The 21,421-nt window shown below is 36.5% G+C and overlaps 1 protein-coding gene across 1 annotated transcript; it reads right to left on the bottom strand.

Moving 5' to 3' along the window:
• Positions 1 to 11,416: 11,416 nt before the first annotated feature.
• On the bottom strand, positions 11,417 to 12,364 carry LOC125106881 (olfactory receptor 6C2). Its single transcript, XM_047741481.1, has one exon. The coding sequence runs from the start codon at positions 12,362 to 12,364 to the stop codon at positions 11,417 to 11,419; it is 948 nt and encodes a 315-aa protein (XP_047597437.1).
• Between the last annotated feature and the right edge of the window lie 9,057 nt (positions 12,365 to 21,421).

The following is a 21,421-nucleotide window of genomic DNA, read 5'->3' as shown; positions in this document are numbered from 1 at the left end:
CGCTTTTCTCTGAGGGTGCACTGAGGAGTGGGACTCCGAGCTCTCAGCTCCTCCAGGCTGGAGATTGGGAGGCCACCATCTTCATTCCCGGCCTCTGGAACTCTACAGAAAGTGCTCAGGGAACAAAAGCTCCTGAAAGCAAACCCGAGCGGATTACTTAGCCCGGCCTCTGGTAAAGGTGGTGCAATTCCACCTGGGGCAAAGACACTTGAGAATTCTTACAATAGGCCCCTCTCCCAGAAGACCAATAAGAAACCCAGCCAAGAGCCAATTTCACTCACCAAGGAGAACAGCGGAATTCCAGAGGAGGAGAGAGCAAATCTTATCTGGACAAAATGACAAGGCAGAAAAGCTCACCACAAAAAAAAGAACAAGAGGCAGTACTAAAGGCTGGGGACCTAATCAATACAGACATTGATAATATGACAGGTCTAGAGTTCAGAATGATGATTCTCAAGGTTCTAGCCGGGCTCAAAAAAGGTATAGAATATAGTAGAGAAATCCTCTCTGGAGGGATAAAACCCCTTTCTGGAGAAATAAAAGAACTAAAATCTAACCAAGTTGAAATCAAAAAAGCTGTTAATGAGGTGCAATCAGATATGGAAGCTCTTACTGCTAGGATAAATGAGGCAGAAGAAAGAATTAGTGACATAGAAGACAAAATGACAAAGAATAAAGAAGCTGACCAAAAGAGAGACAAACAGCTACTGGAACACAAGGAGAGAATTTGAGAGATAAATGACACCATAAGACGACACAACATTAGAATAATTGGGATTAGAGAAGAAGAAGAAAGAGAGAGGGGAGCAGAAGGTATACTGGAAAGAATTATTGTAAAGAATTTCCCTAATAGGGAACAAACATTGAAATTGAGGAGATGCTAAGAATGCCCCTCAAAATCAATAAGAATATATCCACACCTCGTCACCTGATAGTAAAATTTACAAGTCTTAGTGACAAAGAGAAAATCCTGAAAGCAGCCCAGGAAAAGAAGTCTGCAACATACAATGGTAAAAATATTAGATTGGCAGCAGACCTATCCACAGACATGTGGCAGGCCAGAAAGAACTGGCATGATATATTCAGAGCACTAAACGAGAAAAACATGTAGCCATGAATACTATATCCAGCTAGGCTATCATAGAAAATAGAAGGAGAGATTAAAAGCTTCCAGGACAAAGAAAAACTGAAAGAATTTGCAAACACCAAACCATCTCTCCAGGAAATATTGAAAGGGGTCCTCTAAGCAAAGAGAGACCCTAAAAGTAGTAGATCAAAAAGAAACAGAGACAATATACAATAACAGTCACCTTATAGGCAATACAATGGCACTAAATTCATATCTCTCAATAGTTACCCTGAATGTTAATGGGCTAATTGCCCCAATCAAAAGACACAGGGTATCAGAATGGATAAAAAAACAATACCCATCTATATGTTGCCTACAAGAAACTCATCTTAAACCCGAAGACACCTCCAGGTTTAAAGTGAGGGGGTGGAAAAGAATTTACCATGCTAATGGACATCAGAAGAAAGCAGGAGTGGCAATCCTTATATCAGAAAATTAGATTTTAAGCCAAAGACTATAAAAAGAGATTAGGAAGGACACTATATCATACTCAAAGGGTCTGTCCAACAAGACAATCTAAGAATTTTAAATATATATGCCCCTAACATGGGAACAGCCAACTATATAAACCAATTAATAACAAAATCAAATACATTGATAATAATACAATAATAGTAGGGGACTTTAATGCCCACCTCACTGAAATGGACAGATCTTCTAAGCAAAAGATCAACAAGGAAATAAAGGCCTTAACGACACACTGGACCAGAAGGACATCACAGATATATTCAGAACATTCCATCCCAAGCAACAGAATATACATTCTTCTCTAGTGCACATGGAACATTCTCCAGAAGAGATCAAACCTGGGTCCTAAATCAGATCTCAACCAGTATCAAAAGATTGGGATCATTCCCTGCATTTTTTCAGACCACAGTGCTCTGAAGCCAGAACTCAATCACAAGAGGAAATTTGGAAAGAACCCAAATACATGGAGACTAAACAGCATCCTTCTAAAGAATGAATGGGTCAACCAGGAAATTAAAGAAGAATTGAAAAAATTCATGGAAACAAATGATAATGAAAACACAACGGTTCAAAATCTGTGGGACACAACAAAGGCAGTCCTGAGAAGAAAATATATAGCGGTACAAGCCTTTCTCAAGAAACAAGAAAGGTCTCAGGTACACAACCTAACCCTACACCTAAAGGAGCTGGAGAAAGAACAAGAAAGAAACCCTAAACCCAGCAGGAGAAGAGAAATCATAAAGATCAGAGCAGAAATCAATGAAATAGAAACCAAAAAAAAAAAAAAAAAAAAAAAAAAAAAAAAAAAAAAAAAAAAACAATAGAAAAAATCAACGAAACTAGGAGCTGGTTCTTTGAAAGAATTAATAAGATTGACAAACCTCTGGCCAGACTTATCAAAAAGAAAAGAGAAAGGACCCAAATAAATAAAATCATGAATGAAAGAGGAGAGATCACAACGAACACCAAAGAAATACAGACAATTATAAGAACATACTATGAGCAACTCTACGCCAACAAATTTGACAATCTGGAAGAAATGGATGCATTCCTAGAGACATATAAACTACCACAACTGAATCAGGAAGAGATAGAAAGCCTGAACAGACCCATAACCAATAAGGAGATTGAAACAGTCATCAAAAATCTCCAAACAAACAAAAGCCCAGGGCCAGACGGCTTCCCATGGGAATTCTACCAAACATTTAAAGAAGAATTAATTCCTATTCTCCTGAAACTGTTCCAAAAAATAGAAATGGAAGGAAAACTTCCAAACTCATTTTATGAGGCCAGCATCACCTTGATCCCAAAACCAGAAAAGGATCCCACCAAAAAAGAGAATTACAGATCAATATCCTTGATGAACACAGATGCAAAAATTCTCACCAAAATACTAACCAATAGGATTTAAGAGTACATTAAAAGGATTATTCACCACGACCAAGTGGGATTTATTCCAGGGCTGCAAGTTTGGTTCAACATCCACATATCAATTGATGTGATACAACACATTAATAAAAGAAAGAATAAGAACCATATGATACTCTCAATAGATGCTGAAAAAGCATTTGACAAAGTGCAGCATCCCTTCCTGATCAAAACTCTTCAAAGTGTAGGGATAGAGGTCATGTACCTCAATATCATCAAAGCCATCTATGAAAAACCCACTGCAAATATCATTCTCAATGGAGAAAAACTGAAAGCTTTTCTGCTAAGGTCAGGAACACGGCAAGGATGTCCGTTATCACCACTGTAGTTCAACATAGTACTAGAAGTCCTAGCCTCAGCAATCAGACAACAAAAAGAAATTAAAGGCATCCAAATTGGCAAAGAAGAAATCAAACTGTCACTCTTTGCAGATGATATGATACTATATATGGAAAACCCAAAAGACTCCACTCCAAAACTGCTAGAACTTGTATAGGAATTCAATAAATTGTCAGGATATAAAGTCAATGCACAGAAATCAGTTGCATTTCTTTACACTAACAACAAGACAGAAGAAAGAGAAATTAAGGAGTCAATCCCATTTACAATTGCACCCAAAACCATAAGATACCTTGGAATAAACCTAACCAAAGAGGCTAAGAATCTATACTCAGAAAACTATAAAGTACTCATGAAAGAAATTGAGGAAGACACAAAGAAAAGGAAAAATGTTCCATGCTCCTGGATTGGAAGAACAAATATTATGAAAAAGTCTATTCTACCTAAAGCAATCTACACATTTAATGCAATACCTGTCAAAATCCCAACCATTTTTTTCAAAGAAATAGAACAAACAATCCTAAAATTTATATGGAACCAGAAAAGACCTCGAATAGCCAAAGGAATATTGAAAAAGAAAGCCAAATTTGGTGGCATCATAATTCCAGACTTCAAGCTCAATTACAAAGCTGTCATTATCAAGACAGTATGGTACTGGTACAAAAACAGACACATAGATCAATGCAACAGAATAGAGAACCCTCATCTCTCTGGTCAACTAATCTTCGACAAAATAGGAAGGAATGTCAAATGGAAAAAAGACAGCCTCTTCAATAAATGATGCTGGGAAAATTGGACAGCCACATGCATAAAAATGAAATTGGACTATTTCCTTACACCACACACGAAAATAGACTCAAAATGGATGAAGAACCTCAATGTGATGGGGCGCCTGGGTGGCTCAGTGGGTTAAGCCGCTGCCTTCGGCTCAGGTCATGATCCCAGGTCCTGGGTTCGAGCCCCGCATCGGGCTTTCTGCTCAGCAGGGAGCCTGCTTCCTCCTCTCTCTCTGCCTGCCTCTCTGCCTACTTGTGATTTCTCTCTGTCAAATAAATAAATAAAATCTTTAAAAAAAAAAAAAAAAAAAAGAACCTCAATGTGAGAAAGGAATCCATCAAAATCCTTGAGGAGAACACGGGCAGCAGCCTCTTTGACCTCAACGCAGCAACTTCTTCCTAGAAACATCACCAAAGACAACAGAAGCAAGGGCAAAAATGAACTATTGGGAATTCATCAAGATCAAAAGCTTTTGCACAGCAAAGGAAACAGTTAACAAAACCAAAAGACAACTGAGAGAATGAGAGAAGATATTTGAAAATAACATATCAGATAAAGGGCTAGTATCTAAAAGCTATAAAGAGCTTAACAAACTCAACACCCAAAGAACAAATAATCCAATCAAGAAATGGGCAGAAGACATGAACAGACATTTCTGCAAAGAAGACATCCAGATGGCCAACAGACACATGAAAAAATGCTCCACATCACTCGGCATCAGGGAAATACAAATCAAAACCACAATGAGATACCACCTCACACTAGTCAGAATGGCTAAAATTAACAAGTCAAGAAATGACAGATGCTGGCGAGGATGCGGAGAGAGGGGAACCCTCCTTCACTGTTGGTGGGAATGCAAGCTGGTGCAACCACTCTGGAAAACAGTGTGGAAGTTCCTCAAAAAACTGAAAATAGAGCTACCCTATGACCCAGCGATTGCACTACTGGGTATATATACTAAAGATACAAACGTGGTGCTCTGAAGGGGCACATGCACCCAAATGTTTATAGCAGCAATGTCCACAATAGCCAAACTATGGAAAGAACCTAGATGTCCATCAACAGATGAATGGATAAAGAAGAAGTGGTATATATACACAATGGAATACTATGCAGCCATCAAAAGAAATGAAATCTTGCCATTTGCAACGACATGGATGGAACTAGAGGGTATTATGCTTAGCAAAATTAGTCAATCAGAGAAAGACAACTGTCATATTATCTCCCTGATATGAGGAAGTGGAGATGCAATGTGGTTGGGGGGTAGGAAAAGAAAAATGAAAGAAGATGGGATTGGGAGGGAGACAAACCATAAAAGACTCAAACTCAAAAAACAGACTGAGAGTTGCTGGGGGAGGGTGGACGGGAGAGGATGGTGGGTATATGGACTTTGGGGAGGGTATGTGCTATCATGAGTGCTGTGAAGTGTATAAACCTGGTGATTCACAGACCTGTACCCCTGGGGATAAAAATACATTATATGTTTATTAAGAAAAAAAAGATTTTCAGTTATTAGGCATATGACTGCATTTCAAATAAAATGTGATTCATTTATATTTTTAGTGCTAACTTGATACTGCTGACTCAGAAAACAATGTATATCATCATCCCTCCAATTTTTTATGCCCCTCTAATACCATCACCGGCTCTTTTAAATATTAAAAAGCACATGTAAATATGCTATGAATCAAACAAAAATTTTCACATGAATGTTCATGACAACCTTGTTCATAATAGTGCCCAAGTGGAAACAACCTAAATGTCCATCAGGTGAATAATGGATAAACAAAAGTGGTATATCTGTGCAATGGAATGTCATTTATCCATAGAAAAGAATGAAGTATTCATAGATTCAACCACATGTGTAAACCTTGAATATATTATGCTAAGTGAAAGAAGCTAGTCCCAAAAGGCAAATATCTAGAATCAGTAAATCTTAGAGACAGAAACATATTAATGGTTTCCAGGGGCTGGAGGAAGCAGGGAATCACTACTTGATAGATATGGAGTTTCTTGCTGAGGTGATGACAGTGCTATGAAAGTAGATAATGGTGATGATTGCACAACTGTGTGGGTGTACGACTAGCCACTGAATTGTACACAGTGAAATGGTTAAAATGGTGCCTTTTATGCTATGTAAATGTTACCTCAATAAAAAGTGCAGTTCTGGAGAGGAATATAAAAACTGGATTGGAGCACTACGTGTGCTGCATAAACAATGAATCTTGAAATCTTAAAAATAAAACAAAACAAAATTGGATTGGAAGACCCAATAGCCTTTAGAACTTTAACTTCATGATCACCAATCTACTTTATGGAAACCCTTGTCTTGTTAGCAGAAGAGATTGTAAGTTGAGATGACATGATAGAATGTGTTAACTAACTAACTAACTAACAACTAACTAACTAGCTTGCATAGCTGATGTACTTAGTGGCCGTGCTTTTTAATTTACAGGAATCACAGGGAATCAAATACTGAGAGGGCTCTGGGCATCTGGGTGACTTAGTTGGTTAACTGACTGTCTTCCACTCAGGTCATGATCCCAGAGTCCTGGGATTGAGTCCCTCACTGGGTTCCCTGCTCAGAGGGGAGCCTGCTTCTCCCTTTCCCTCTGCCTGCTACTCTGCCTGCTTGTGCTCTCTCACTCTCTGTCAAAAAGAAGAAAAAAAAAAAACCCACAACAACAACAACTGAGAGGGCTTATTCCAGTCACTGTGCTAGCTCTTCATCCAGAAACAGAGGGTGATAGGCTGTTAAGCAAAAAGCTGAGAAAAATCCAATGGTAGCATCTAAACTGACTGATTTCCCATTCATCTCTGACAAACAAGACTCAGAGCAGCCAGAATTGAAACTAGCAGAGAGAAAGCGATGGAAGTATAAGAACATTTCATGAAGGTCATGGGTAAGAGAGTGAATTAGCAAGCACGGTATTGCCTGCAAGAATTAAATACAATATTTGTAGGTAAAACAAGATAAAATAATTCTAGAAAAGTTGTGGTAAGCTTTAGATTTTAAATCTAGCTCCATATCAAAATCATTTGCTCAGATATTATAAAGAGATTTTCTTAATACATTTATTTCCTTTTTAAAAAGATTTTTATTTATTTATGTATTTGTTTGTCAGAGAGAAGGAGAGAGAGAGGTAGAGAGCACAGAGGGGAGCAGAGGCAGAGAGAGAAGCAGGCTGTTTGCTGTGCAAGGAGCCAGATGTGGGACTTGATCCCAGAACCCTGGGATCATGACCTGAGCTGAAGGCAGACACTTAACTGACTGAGCCACCCAGGTGTCCTCCAATACATTTATTTTCAATAAAATGTTTAACTAGAAGAGGAAAAGATTATGTTATAAGTAAATTTCCTAGGAAGAGGAGAAGTAAAATGAAATTTTATGTTACCATAGCTACTTAAGGCAATTATCTTTTTTTTTAAGATTTAACTTATTTACTTATTTTAGAGAGAGGAACATGCATGTGTACTCATGCCTGTAATAACACAAGTCAGGGGAGGAGCAGAGGAAGAAGGAATGGCACAGAATCTGAAACAGACTCTGTGCTAAGCACAGAGGTGTTGTGGGGTTCGATCTTACTATCCCAAGATCATGACCTCAACTGAAATCAAGAGTTGAAATTCCCACTGACTGAGCCACACAAGCTCCCTGATGATAAGTACATTCAAAACAACAAGGTTTTATTTTAAATAAGCCTCAAGTTTTTATCAGTGATATATAAGTATTTTAGAGAAGTGTAAGGAATATTCTATAAAACACAGATGAAGGAATTTTCCTCTTCTAAATCAGGAGGTAAAGGACATTTGCACTATGAAAATGCTCATAATCTTTGTTCAATAAATTTGAACTCAGAAAAGTTACCTTAACATTTAGGACTATGGTTTTAACCTTCCTATCTCAATATAGTTATATCAAGTTACAGATTAATAAGTGTGGAAAAAAATCAATATTTGAAAGTGACTTTGTTTCATATGCAAACAAGAGATGATTAAAAATAATCCTGATACAATGTTACCCTCACAGACTTCCTTACCACAATGGATTTTCTACTGGAAAGAAAGGATTAGAATAACTAACAGTAACATGGGATTTCAAAAACCACTATGATTTTTTCCATGAATAGCATAGAATTTAAAACCTATTACATAAATTTTGAAGTGTTTAGACAACTTAATTTTTTTCTCTGATGTCAGTAATGGAATTTAATCAACAGAGAAAAGCAGACACATCAATAAACTGAGTGTATGATTGCAGAGAGAGATCCCACCTAATATGTCAGCTTACATACTTTCCATGTCTTTTCTCATCCCTTCCCCAGAAAACTATACTACTGCTTGAAAGGTCCTGTGTTGTAGTGGACTGAACATGACTTGATATTAGAATATAGACTACTCTATTAACTACCTATGATGTATTGGTGACTGTACCCAATCTTCTTCTGTCTACATTTTGATACAACTTAAATGTATTTCCAGGACTGGTAAGGGCTTTGATGATGTTTGAAAAGAGTTTGACATATCACTGGAGTTCAAAATAAGCAGTTATTTTAAAAATTATGTCAGCAGAAATTATTTATTTATTTAAAATATTTTTTAAAAATTGTATTTATTTATTTGACTGAGAGAAAGACAGAGCACAGCAGGGAGAGTGGCAGGCAGAGGGAGAGGGAGAAGCAGGCCCCCAAGGAGCAAGGAACCCTATGTGGAGTTCCATCCCAGGACCCTGGGGTCATGACCTGAACTGAATGCAGATACTTAACAGACTGAGCCACCCAGGTGCACTGCTGGTAGAAGTAATTTAATTCAATTTTTAAGTTAGTATATAATGTATTATTTGTTTCAGGGGTACAGGTCTGTGAATCATCAGTCTTACACAATTCATAGCACTCACTATAGCACAACCATCCCCAGTGTCCATCACCCAGACACTGTAGCCCTCCCAACCCCTCCAGCAGCCCTCAGTTTGTTTTCTGAGATTAAGAGTCTCTTATGGTTTGTCTCTCTTTCCAGTCCCATCTTGTTTCATTTTTCCCTCCCTTCCCCCACGAACCCCACCCTGCCTCTCAACTTCCTCATATCAGAGAGATCGTATGATAATTGTCTTTCTCTGATTGACTTACTTCGCTTAACATAATACCCTTTAGAAGTAATTTAAAAGAGGGGCACTGGGTGCCTCAGTTGGTTAAGCATCTGCCTTTGTTTCAGGTCATGATCTTGAGCTCCTGGGATTGACCCTTTGTTGAGCTCCCTGCTCAGTGGTGAAGTCTGCTTCTCCCTCTCCCTTTACCCCTCTCTCACTCATCCTCTCTCTCTCTATCTCTCATAAATAAATAAAATCTTAAAAGAAAAAGAGTGTTTAGGTGTTGTTTCAGGCCCCCTTTTATTTTTATTGTTTTTTTTTTAAAGATTATTTGTTTATTTGAGAGAGAGAGAAAGAAAGAGGGTAAGCACGGGAAGGGGTAGAGGATGTGGGAGAGGGAGAAGGAGAGAATCTCAAGCGGTTTTCCTGCTCCGTGAGGAGTCCCAAGTGGGACTCTGTCTCACAACCCTGAGATCATGACCTGAACAGAAATCAAGAGTTGGCCACTTACCTGACTGAGCTATGCAAGAGCCCCTCAAAGCCCACTTTGAATTAATTGTTAGTTATTAGTTTTATTTTCCTTTATTTAATTTATTATTATTTTTAAAATTTCAATTTAAATTCAATTAGCCAAGTTTTACTACATCATTAGTTTCAGATGTAGTGTTCGATAATTTTTTTAAATTTTTATTTATTTTTTAAATTTCTTTTCATTGTTCTGGAATTCATTGTTTATGTACCACACTCAGTGTTCCATGCAATACGTGCCCTCCATAATACCTACCACCAGGCTCACCCAAACTCCTACCCACTGCCCCTCCAAAAACCTCAGATTGTTTTTCAGAGTCCATAGTCTCTCATGGTTTGTCTCCCCCTCCAATTTGCCCCAACTCCCTTCTCTTCTCCATCTCCCCACGTCCTCCTCGTTATTTGTTATGCTCCACAAATAAGTGAAACCATATGAAAATTGACTCTCTCTGGTTGACTTATTTCACTCAGCATCATCTCTTCCAGTCCCACCCATGTTGCTACAAAAGTTGGGTATTCATCCTTTCTGATTTATCATTTGCATAACACCCAGTGCTCATCAAATTATATGCTCTCCTTAACCTCACTTTTAAAATTTAAAATTTATCTGTCTTGTATTTTCTTATTTTTTCCTATTTCTACTACTTAGATATCCTTGATATCTTCTTAAATCATTCACTTAGCTTTGTGTTGATGTGAATAATGGTCTTATTTCATCATCATTTAAAATTGGGTGTTTTAATTTGCTCTTATGCATTTATTCTAATTTTGTAACCTATAGTAAGTGACATAATGTTTACATTTTTATTTTTAATTTATTTATGTTTTAAAGATTTATTTACTTGAGAGAGAGTGAGGGAGAGACAGAGACAGAGCATGTGCAAGTGGGGGGAGGGGCAGAGGGAGAGAATCAACAAGCATAATCCCCCCTGAACACTAAGCTCATGATGGGGCTTGATCTCACCACCATGAGATGATGACCTGAGCTAAAACCAAGATTTGGACGCTTAACACACTGAGCCATCCAGGTGCCCCTGTTTACATTTGTTTTACATGAAATATATGCCTTTTAAGTGAAGTTCTTCATAAATTTAAGTAAATAATTGAAAGTCTTATCAGTGTTCGTGAAGCTGTTTCCATCTCTTCAATTCTGATTATTCCCAAATTCCCTTTGGTATCTCTGTTTCCATTTGTTGTTTTCATTATTTTAATTAGCCTAGAATGCCTTCTTTGGTTTCTTTTGAGGCATCTTTGCTGTTTCTGTTTTCTATATTGTATTTGGGTCTTAGATTATGTTATTAATTTTGATGACATTGATTAGGGGAAGAAACTAGTTTGTTACTATGTTGTGTGTCTTCTGTAGAATTTATATAGTTTTAAATATTATTGCTTTCCTTCCTTCCCTAGAACATTGAAGAAAAGACAAAGTCAGAAGTGGAGATATGTTTAATTACTTGGAAATATATTTTATAGTTTTACAGTGAGGGAAGCCACTATATATGAGTTTGGTTTGAAAGAAAAAGGAGTTTGATTAAGGTGAGATTAGGATGTATTCTTAAATGTCTTTAAGAGGGTCAATATGACTAGGCACAAAGCAATGAAACAAGTCAGAAGCTGTAGTTAAATATTCAGAGGACTTTCTTTGATTTTACACTGATTCGTCAAAACTTCAGGTTCTTTGAGAGAAATGTCATCTTCTTTAGGAAATCATTAAAAGCTTGTTGCACTTGCTTATTCCTCAAGGTGTAAATGAAGGGGTTCAACAGGGGTGCAACAGAAGTGGTGAGCACCGAAACACCTTTATTTGTGGCTACCTCTTCTTTTGCTGATGGCTTGATATAGATGAAGATGCAGCTGCCATAGGTGATGGAAACTACAATCATGTGTGATGAGCAGGTAGAAAAGGCCTTTTTTCTTTGTTGGACAGAGGGGAATCTCAGAATTGTCCTGATGATGTATGTGTAGGACAGAAATACACACACTAGGGTGATAATGAGTGCAAATATGGCCACAAGGATAACCATTTGTTCTAGTACCCATGTATCTGAACATGAGATCTTCAGGAGGGGACCTGCATCACAGCCAAAATGATCAATGGCATTGGAGTCACAGAATTCAAGCTGGAGGCCCAAGCTCAGGGGTGGGAGAATGATCATCAAGCCAGACACCCAGCAGCAGAGGATTAATAAGGTGCACACCCTATCGTTCATGATGGTCATGTAATGAAGGGGTTTACAGATAGCAACATAGCGATCATAGGACATGGCTGCCAGGAGAAAAAATTCTGTTGCTCCAAAGAGAAAAATAAAAAATATTTGACTTGCACAAGCATTGTAGGTAATAGTATTGTCCCCAGTTGATATACTATATAGGAATCTAGGAATACAGACAGTGGTAAATGAGACTTCTAAGAAAGAGAAATTTCTGAGAAAAAAGTACATAGGCGTTTTAAGATGAGAGTCTACCAATGTGAGGGTTATAATTGTCAGGTTCCCTGTTACACTCAAGATATAGGTGAGCAATAGAAAGATAAAAAGCAGGATTTGCAGTTGTGGGTCATCAGTCAGTCCCAGCAGGATAAAAGTTGTTATTGTGGTGTAGTTTCTCATCACTGACTTTTGATATCTATCCATCAGCATGTGAAAATAAAAGAGATTTTTATAAGGAGATCAATATTTGAATTCTGTAGCAAAAGACTGAATATAAAAGCCCAGCAAACCAAGTCTACGTTTATTTCTCATTTCACATCATAATCAATATTACCACTATTCCAGTTAGCCTTCCTGAATATTCCACATCTGAGCAGTAAATATTATTCCTTCAGAGTTCATGTTTCTGTAAAACAATGCAACATTTTCTCAGATCATTCATTGCCCCTCAAAATTTGCAGATGTACAGGTTGATTGTTTGTAATTCATCACATGGATTGGATTTACAAATAAGTTAGAGCAAAAAAAAAGGTGATTTTACTTAATGTGTACTTAAATGTTGTTTAGCCAAGAAAAATCTTGGATATATATGATATCCAGATAACAAAGACCATGACTTCTCTTCAGTTGTTATTATCAAGGATTGTTTCAAGGGTAAGATGCATTTCTGCTGGAAAATAAACAACAATGACAACAAAACACAACACTGGACCCTGAGATTTTCCCTTATTTCTTTATTCTTATCTGCTTGTATTCCTTATCTTAACTCAAAGATGGTTTGATATACAACTGTTTTATCTATCGTGTCAGAAAAGGAATACCTTCACTATGCATACATGTTATTTTTCAGTTGGCTGTGGCTCCGTATCTCTCAAAAGCCCTGAAATGCAATCTATGTTTAATACCAATAAATACAGTCTTCCAGAGGCTATGCACCTTTATATTTTTTAATTATTTTTTTATTTTTAGAGAGAGAGGCACAAGGGTAAGGAGAGGGAGGGAGAGAATCTTAACCAAGTTCCATGCCCAGTGCAGAGCCCTACTTGGGGCTCAGTCTCACTAACCTGAGATCATAACCTGAGCTGAAAGCAAGATTGGTGCATTTAACCAACTGAGCTACTCAGGCTCCCCGCAGGCTATGCATCTTTAATTGTGTTTTTAATTTCTTCAAAAAGATACTAGCATCTCCACCTTCTCATCTTACCCCTACTTTGTTTAGGTCTTAAGGCTCTGCAAACTTTCATGTCCAACCTCCCACTGCTCTAACATCCACAGGAATTTTATTACTATTAAAGTCATTGGCATATTTTTTGTAGTTCCTTTGCCTGACATCCCCACAATATTTTTTTAAGTTAAGATTCTGTCATGCTTCAAATTGATTCCATGCCATCATCCTGACTTTCTTCCTGACTTTCTCTCTCTTTTTAAAGATTTTATTTATTCATTTGACAGAAAGAAAGAGAACACAAGCAGGGGGAGTAGCAGGCCCAGGGAGAGGGAGAAACAAGTCTTGTAGAGTGGGGGAGCCCAATGTGGGATTCGACCCCAGGACTCTGGGATCATGACCTGAGCCAAAAGCAATTGTCCAATCAACTGAGCCAGCCAGGCACCCTATATCTCTCTTTTTACTGATCTACAGTCTCCTCATTCTCTATTCACCTATGAAGTATTTCTGTTCCCCGATGTTCTGTCTTGAGACCCATCTTTTCTTGTTTGCTCTTTTTTCTTCTTCTTACCGCATGCTCTCCAAGAGGATTTCTCATCAGGCAATTGATTTTATTCTCATTTATATGCATTCCAAAGGCCAGAACTTTTCCAAATAAAACAATTGCTAAGTGCACATTTCTAGTTGTCTGTTCCACAGACTCTTCGTATACCATGAATTCAAAGTGAAATCATGGTCCTTCTGCAAGCCTTATTCTCTTCTCGTGTTAACTATTTATTGAGGAAGATTAGTCTCTTGTGTGTAGCCTGCAAGGGTCTTCATGGACAGGACCTTCCTTATTCTCTCATTTTATCACTTATATATTCCTTACCTTTCTTTCTGCTAACTTAAATTCCACAAACATTGACTGCTTGTATTCTTCATGTTTTTCAAAGTCTCTCTCCTCTCCCTTCCCTTTCCTTCCTTTCTCTTCTCTTCTCTTCTCTTGAATGGCTGTCTTTTTTTTTTCATTCTTTTTTTTCCTTAAGGGCTGTCTTCTCTTCCAGGGCTACCCTTTGATTAAGTCAATTGGTCCTTCAGAATTCTCCTTATGTATCAGTTTTCCAAGGAAATTTTCATTCACCCTCCCAGAGTATGTAAGATTAGGATACCATGTTATTTCTAAACACCTGTTGTTTACTCTTCCTTGGAATAAATCACATGGTATACTTCCATATGGTTATATGTCTCCTCTCTGTTTCTGTACACTTTTCCAAAATAGAGGTTATGTTTTTTATATAATTGTGAACTGGAGAAAAAAAAAGAGTCATCTATATACTTAGACTAAGCTATCTTCTTTAACGCCTAGTTTGGTCAGGTGGCTCAGCATTCTTATTTTTCTTTATGGTGATCAAGAATTTCATATGACGTTTAATGTCTGAGCTCCACCCAGACAATTAAGGAAGTTTGTTGCCCAGCCTCATCACTCATATCCACAACTCCATTCCAATCAGTGCTGTTATAGAATGTACAGTTACCTTATTTATATATTTACATTATAATTGGAGATACACATGAAGGATGAGTAAAATATTAACTGGCTCCCTTTTCTTATATCACAGGTCTCTTTTTTTCATATTATATGTACCATTATGTATATTATTCAACAACAGGAAAGGACTCTATTTCTGTTTGTGGAGTTGTAACCACTTCTAGTCCTCAATAAACATTAGTTATTTATAATGGTAACTATGAGAATATGTCCTATATGAAAACACAGTCTCTAGGGTTTCTGCTATTGCTCCGTTACTAAAGGACATAGTATCTTCCCAGGAGACATCAATTAGTTTGCTATATGAATGATTTTTCACTAGATTAGTTTTAAAATAATACCTGCAAATGAAAGAGCCCTCTGAGTGTGGCAATATTAATTCTCTCTTCCTATGGACATGTGCCTTCTAAAGGCTTAGGAGGTATTTAAGGCAAAGCAAGCTTCATTTTAAAGGAATCATCACAGGAAAATGGGCACTCCTGAAGGGACTCTAATTAAAAACTCTGGTAAAGGAAATAATGTGGACCTGATACAACTAAAGTGAAGACACTAGCACAGCTATCTGCCAACATTAAAGGCACCTGGGGGGCCCAGTCAGTTATGTGTCTGCCTTTGGCTCAGGTCATGGTGCTAGGGTCCTGGGACTGAGCTCTGAGTTGGGCTCCTTGCTTGGTAGGCAGTCTGGTTCTCTCTCTGTCAATCACACCCCTGCCTCCTGACCCAATCATGTGGTCTCTCAAGTAAATAAATAAAATCTTAAAAAAAAAAAAGCTACTGGCCAACTTTATGTAAGTAGAGCCTGTCACATGCATTTCCATCATCCTTAAACTCTCAAGATTTTTCAAATCAATGAAACTGTTTCTTTGATGACTCTTCCACTGCTGAAGAGTGATATCTTTGTGAGCCTCTCTTACCAATCAATGGCTTATACAGGAAAGAAAAACAGAGTTTTTTGTTTTCAAACTTTCCGAGATTTTTCGTTTCCTCTCGATCTTTTTTCTTTGGGAAATTCTATTTTTTCTTATATTAGAAAGTTCAATTTATTAATGTTTTTTTTTCATGCAAGTGAATAGTGTACTAATAATTTACTATGGCTTATTCTTTGCCTTGTCCTTTGATTTGGTTTATGTCAGAACTGATTCGTTCTAAAAACTTCAGGGCTCCAAAAAGGGCACTAAGTAGAACTAACTACAAAGGAACTAAAAGTTGACATCCTGCTCTCATCTCCTTTTTCATACTTCCCTCTGGATATACAGCAAGCAGAAGTTGTCCTGGTAGAAATACTCTTCTCAACCTTGCTATCCTGAACAGTGCTCCATGAATAATAAAAATGGCCTCTCTCTCTTCACTCATCAAATTACTCAAATTATTTTTATTGAAGAATTAGATTTTAAGAGAACATTTCTATTTAAGTAATAGATGTTTAGGAAGGATTGCATTAGCTCTGTTTAAATTTTTCATCATAAAAGAATATTTACAAATTAGAAAATGTTAACATTTTAAGTAATGTAATATTCTTTCTGGGTACAAATCCCCAGGCATATTTCTATATGTTTTTGAAACTACACTGTGTGGGTGATTACTTACGGATACAAAGTATAGCTCTGGCTACTTACGAAGGGCTACTGAATAGTTCATAACATGTCTACTACAATTTTTCACATTAAAAGTTGAAACAAGCTTAAGTAACCGTATTACAGAAGAAAATGTCAACAGATATTACTCTCTATTATCTCTTAAAAGAGAAAATAATTCTCATGTCTACCTACAGTACTTACTCTTTAGGTAATTATTTGTGGTTTTAGCTGGCAGCCATTTCCTGTTTCTCTGTGTTGTGGGGAAAGAGATGTACCTCAGCTCAGGTTTAATGGGATCAAGTCACAGTCACTCTTCAGGCATTTTCTGGAGGAAATTGAGTTCTTTAAGTTTCCTGTTTTCACTCTCATTAGAGACTCTTATTTTACACCTTGGAAGCATTTTCTTTGGTCTCTGTCATGAAGGGAAGAAACTTAATGTAAGGGAGGAGAACAAACACATTTGTGTTTTTTCTCCTGGGTTTTGGAAGAGCTCTGATTGTTCTGAGCCAGGATTTGGCTTTCCTCCTCTAAAAATAATGATATTTATGTTCCTCTGCTCTATCTTCTGGGGTGCACTGGGATCATGTGTATGAATAAAGTAACGGATCCTTGGTGACCTGGGGTCTAATGTCACTAAGGAATCTTTTGCTTAATGAACTTTGGCAAACAACTAAAATAGATAGCAGCAGGGATGTTGTCCTTTGAGACAGTAAGACAGAACAACAGCATCAGACAGAGAGGCCAGGTGCCCATCACATTAATGAGAAAAGGTGTGCAAGCCTGATTCAATTCTCTATTATACTTTCTAAAGATATGGTATAAGAGACTTTAATAATCAAAATATTTTGCCTTCCATAATCTCCCAAATCAGTTTTTGTTTGTAAATATTTAATATGAAAATATGTATTGAAAAAATTACTATGTTCAATGGTATTGCAGAATGAATTTATTTTTTTTAATCACAGGAGTATTTACCTACATTTGAAAAACAGGGAAAAATATATATGGCAGACATATTTTTTATTCTGCCTACAGATGATGCTTGATAAGACAATGGTTACATGGATGACTCAAAAACATTTCACTCAAGTAAAAACCATGGCTCTAATAATTTCTGCTGTGAAATATCTGCCCCCAAGAATTTGCAATATGTATTAAAAGGGACCCATCTGAAAATATTTTAAAACATAAACTAAGGTTTGAAGGACTGGCTAAGAAATGCTGCTTGTGATCCTTTATAAAAGGGTAATAGAAATTACAGTAGTTTGGAGAAGACTGTTTAGAATCTGGAAAAACCTTGTATGGTTACATATTAGTTACTTTAGGAGTTATAGTTTGATGATGGTAGAATAGGGCTCATGATGAATACATTTGTCATGATTAAAAAAGAAAGCTCCTACATTAAAGGAAGGAGAAAATGCCCTTGTTGCAAAATGCTTGAATAAATTATGCTAATATCTCTTTATTATTACTTTTTATTATACCAGCATCACTTCTATGGCTTTCTTTCCCTAATTTTCTTTTTTTCTCTTCTTTCTTTCTTTCTTCCTTTCTTCTTTTTGTTATGCTCCATTAGCCACCATATAGTACACCATTAGTTTCTGATGTAGTGTTCAATGATTCAATAGTTGCATATAACACCCTGTGCTTATCACAACACATGCTCTCCTTAATACCCATCACCTGGGTACTCCATCCCCGTAACCCCTTTCCCTCTGAAACCCTCAGTTTGTTTCTGAGTCCAGAGTCTTTCATGGTTTGTCTCCCTCAGATTCTTTCCCTAATTTTCATTTTATATTTTAATTAAGACAGGTATTTTTTATTTAAGTCCTTCTTCTTAATAATTTTTTACACAATAAAGTTTTATTTGTTATTAGGATTTATATTATGGGAGACAATATATTATATGAGTAGGTCCTTTTTTTAAGATTTTATTTATTTATGTGGGAGAGAGAGAGAGAGAGCGCATGTGAACCCGCACATGAGTGTGGGGAAGGGGCAGAGGGAGAAGGAGACTCCCCGCTGAAGTGGGTGCCAGACTCAGGGCTCAATCCCAAGACGCTGGGACCATGACCAGAGCGAAAGGCAGACACTTAGCCACCCAGGCACCCTGGAATAGGTTCTTACTATGCCAATAAGTATTTAAATTTTTGGTGTGGGTAATAGAAAGAGGATAAACAGTGAATTTAAGATTTATAAAAACTATGATTTTATATGTTGGATTGTAAATAGTAAGAACGAATCATATCATGCATGTAATATTGTGCAACTTCAAAAAGGCTTAGTCCTAGATACTTTTAAATTTTCTTTTCATCCCTTTATCCTTTTTTTACTAATGTATGTAATACATTGATATATGGAATATATCTTTTTTTTAAAGATTTTATTTGTTTATTTGACAGACAGAGATCACAAGTAGGCAGAGAGGCAGGCAAGAGCGAGGAGGGAGCAGGCTCCCTGCTGAGCAGAGAGCTCAATGTGGGGCTCGATCCCAGGACCGTGGAATCATGAACCAAGCCAAAGGCAGAGGCTTTAACTCACTGAGCCACCCAGGAGCCGCTATAATATATGTAATTAATGTTTTTGCCTCTAGAAAGACCTTGATCTTAATAAATATATCTTATAATAAGTCCTTTTTTTCCACAGAGGATTCTCTTAGATTTTGCAAACATATAATCACATTATCAGTATATTATAATATTTTTTTCCTGGATTCACCGATGAAATTTACAATACCATAGAGTTGTACTGTTGAACAATTGTTAAATAAGACTTATTTTTTTTTTAAATATACCATGCATACAAAACAGTGCATCATTTATAGAGGTATCCACAAGCTAGGTTAAGGAACAGAACATTACCTGTATCTTAGAAACCTCCTGTTTGTCCATCTCCGATCACATTCCTCTTTATCCCTAATAGATGAATTCAAGGACACTTAGTTTCTGTTTGTGCTCTTCACCCTGCTGTTTGTCTGAGAAGGCTGGCCAGGATACACTGCATGCAGGAGCTCCTTTTTCTGTGGATTTGATTTTCGGCTCAGCCATTGAGAACCCCTTATAATATCATCATCAACTATTGTATCAAGATTGTGCAATTCTCATTTTTTACAACGTGTAGATACTCCCTTATCTATGCCCTGAAATGTCTGTGTAGAACTCATATACATTTTTTTAAATATTTGAACGAGTTGTGGTAGGTTGTATTTTTTTTTGTAGAAATTTCAACACTATTTACGAGTTTATTGGCAGAATTGTAATTATTTTGGTTTTATGACTGCATTTTGTGTAGTTATGTGTACTATATGTCCTAATATAATGGTTGACTACCTCTCTTCTTTTTTTTTTTTTTTTTTGGTTACCCTTGGGAAAGATTTAATGATCTCATTAGTCCATTTAGATATTCCTCTTTTGGCATTGCAGGTTTTTTACAAAAATTTTTGCTCATTCTCTATTTGCTTTTTCTCTATTTCGATAATATCTGCTTTAATATTTATTACTTTCTTCTTTCCAATTTACTTAGGTATAACGTTATGCCTTTTAAAAACTTCTTTGGATTAATGCTTAGATCATTGATTTCAAGTTTTTGTCATTTATTTTCTAATGCATTTGGATCTAAATATGCTGCTAATCACCACTTTATGTTTACCCCACAAATTTGTTATTTCATATCTTTGTGTGACATAAAATGTTTCTTCTAATATTTGTTGTGATTTATTCTTTGACCACAGTCATACTTAGATGCTATTTCATAATTTCCAAATGTATGGTGATTTTCAATAGTTTTTTTCTTCTTTAATACAATTCTGTTCAGAATTTATCCTGTGGGTTATTTCACTCCTTGGTAATATTTAATATTTGTTTCATGGCTCAGTTTATGGCTAGTCTCAGCAAATAGTCTATAACTACCTGCATAAAATACTGATTCTGGAGTAGATGGGTGTAGTATTTTATATATGTCAATTAGTTCAAATTTGCATGTTATACTATACTTGCCAAGTGTTGTATCCTTAAAGATATGTTATATATTCTTTACACATTTACTATTGTCTATTATCTTTATCAGTTAGTGAGAGTAGTTTGTTAAAATACTTCGGATTTGTCTATTTCTCTTGAAAGTTCTAATGATTTTGCTGTGTATATTTTGATTCTATGTTATTAAAAACATATGAATTTATAATTACATTAACTGTGAAAATTTTGTCATTATGCAATCTTTATCTTTAGTGATTTTTAAATTTGATCTTGTAGGATACATGGCCTTATTATTAACATAGGTATACACACATTCTTTTTTTCAGTGTTTGTATTATGTATATCTTCCATGCTTTTACTTGTTATCTATCCTTATATTTTAGATGCATCCCTTGTAAGGAAATATAATGCTTTGAAAAAAAAGCTGTTCAAAATTATGTATGCTTAGTTGGGGGAATATAGATTATTACCCTTTTTTTAAACAACAGATTCCAGAGTTCATATTTATGCTGTGTACATTCTAGGAGTTGTGACAAATGTATAATGACATGTATGTAGCACTACAGTATCATACAGAATAATTTCTCTGGCATAAAAATCCGCTATGCTCCACCAACTCATTGCTTCCTTCCTCACTCTCCTAGCCCCTGGTAACCTCTGACCTTTTTGCTATCCCCACGGTTTGCCTTTTCCAGAATGTTAGAGAGTTGGAATGTTACAGTATGTAGCCTTTTCAGATTGTCCTCTTTCACTTAGTAATATGTGTTTAAGGTTTCTCCATGATAGTGCATTTCTTTTTTATTGGTGATAAATATTCCACTGTCTAGATGTACCACACTTTATCAATTCACCTACTGAGAGATATCTTAGTTGCCTTCTTTTTTTGGCAATTATGAACAAAGCTGCTATAAACTGTGTAGAGTTTTGTGTGAATGTAAGTTTTCAATCATTTGGGTAAATACTAAGAAGTACAATTGCTGGACTGTATGG

This window comes from Lutra lutra, chromosome 8 (genome assembly GCF_902655055.1).
Source record: "Lutra lutra chromosome 8, mLutLut1.2, whole genome shotgun sequence".
Taxonomy (NCBI): Eukaryota; Metazoa; Chordata; class Mammalia; order Carnivora; family Mustelidae; genus Lutra; species Lutra lutra.
Note: the sequence above shows the minus strand (reverse complement) of the source record. Positions and strands in the feature narration are given on the sequence as shown.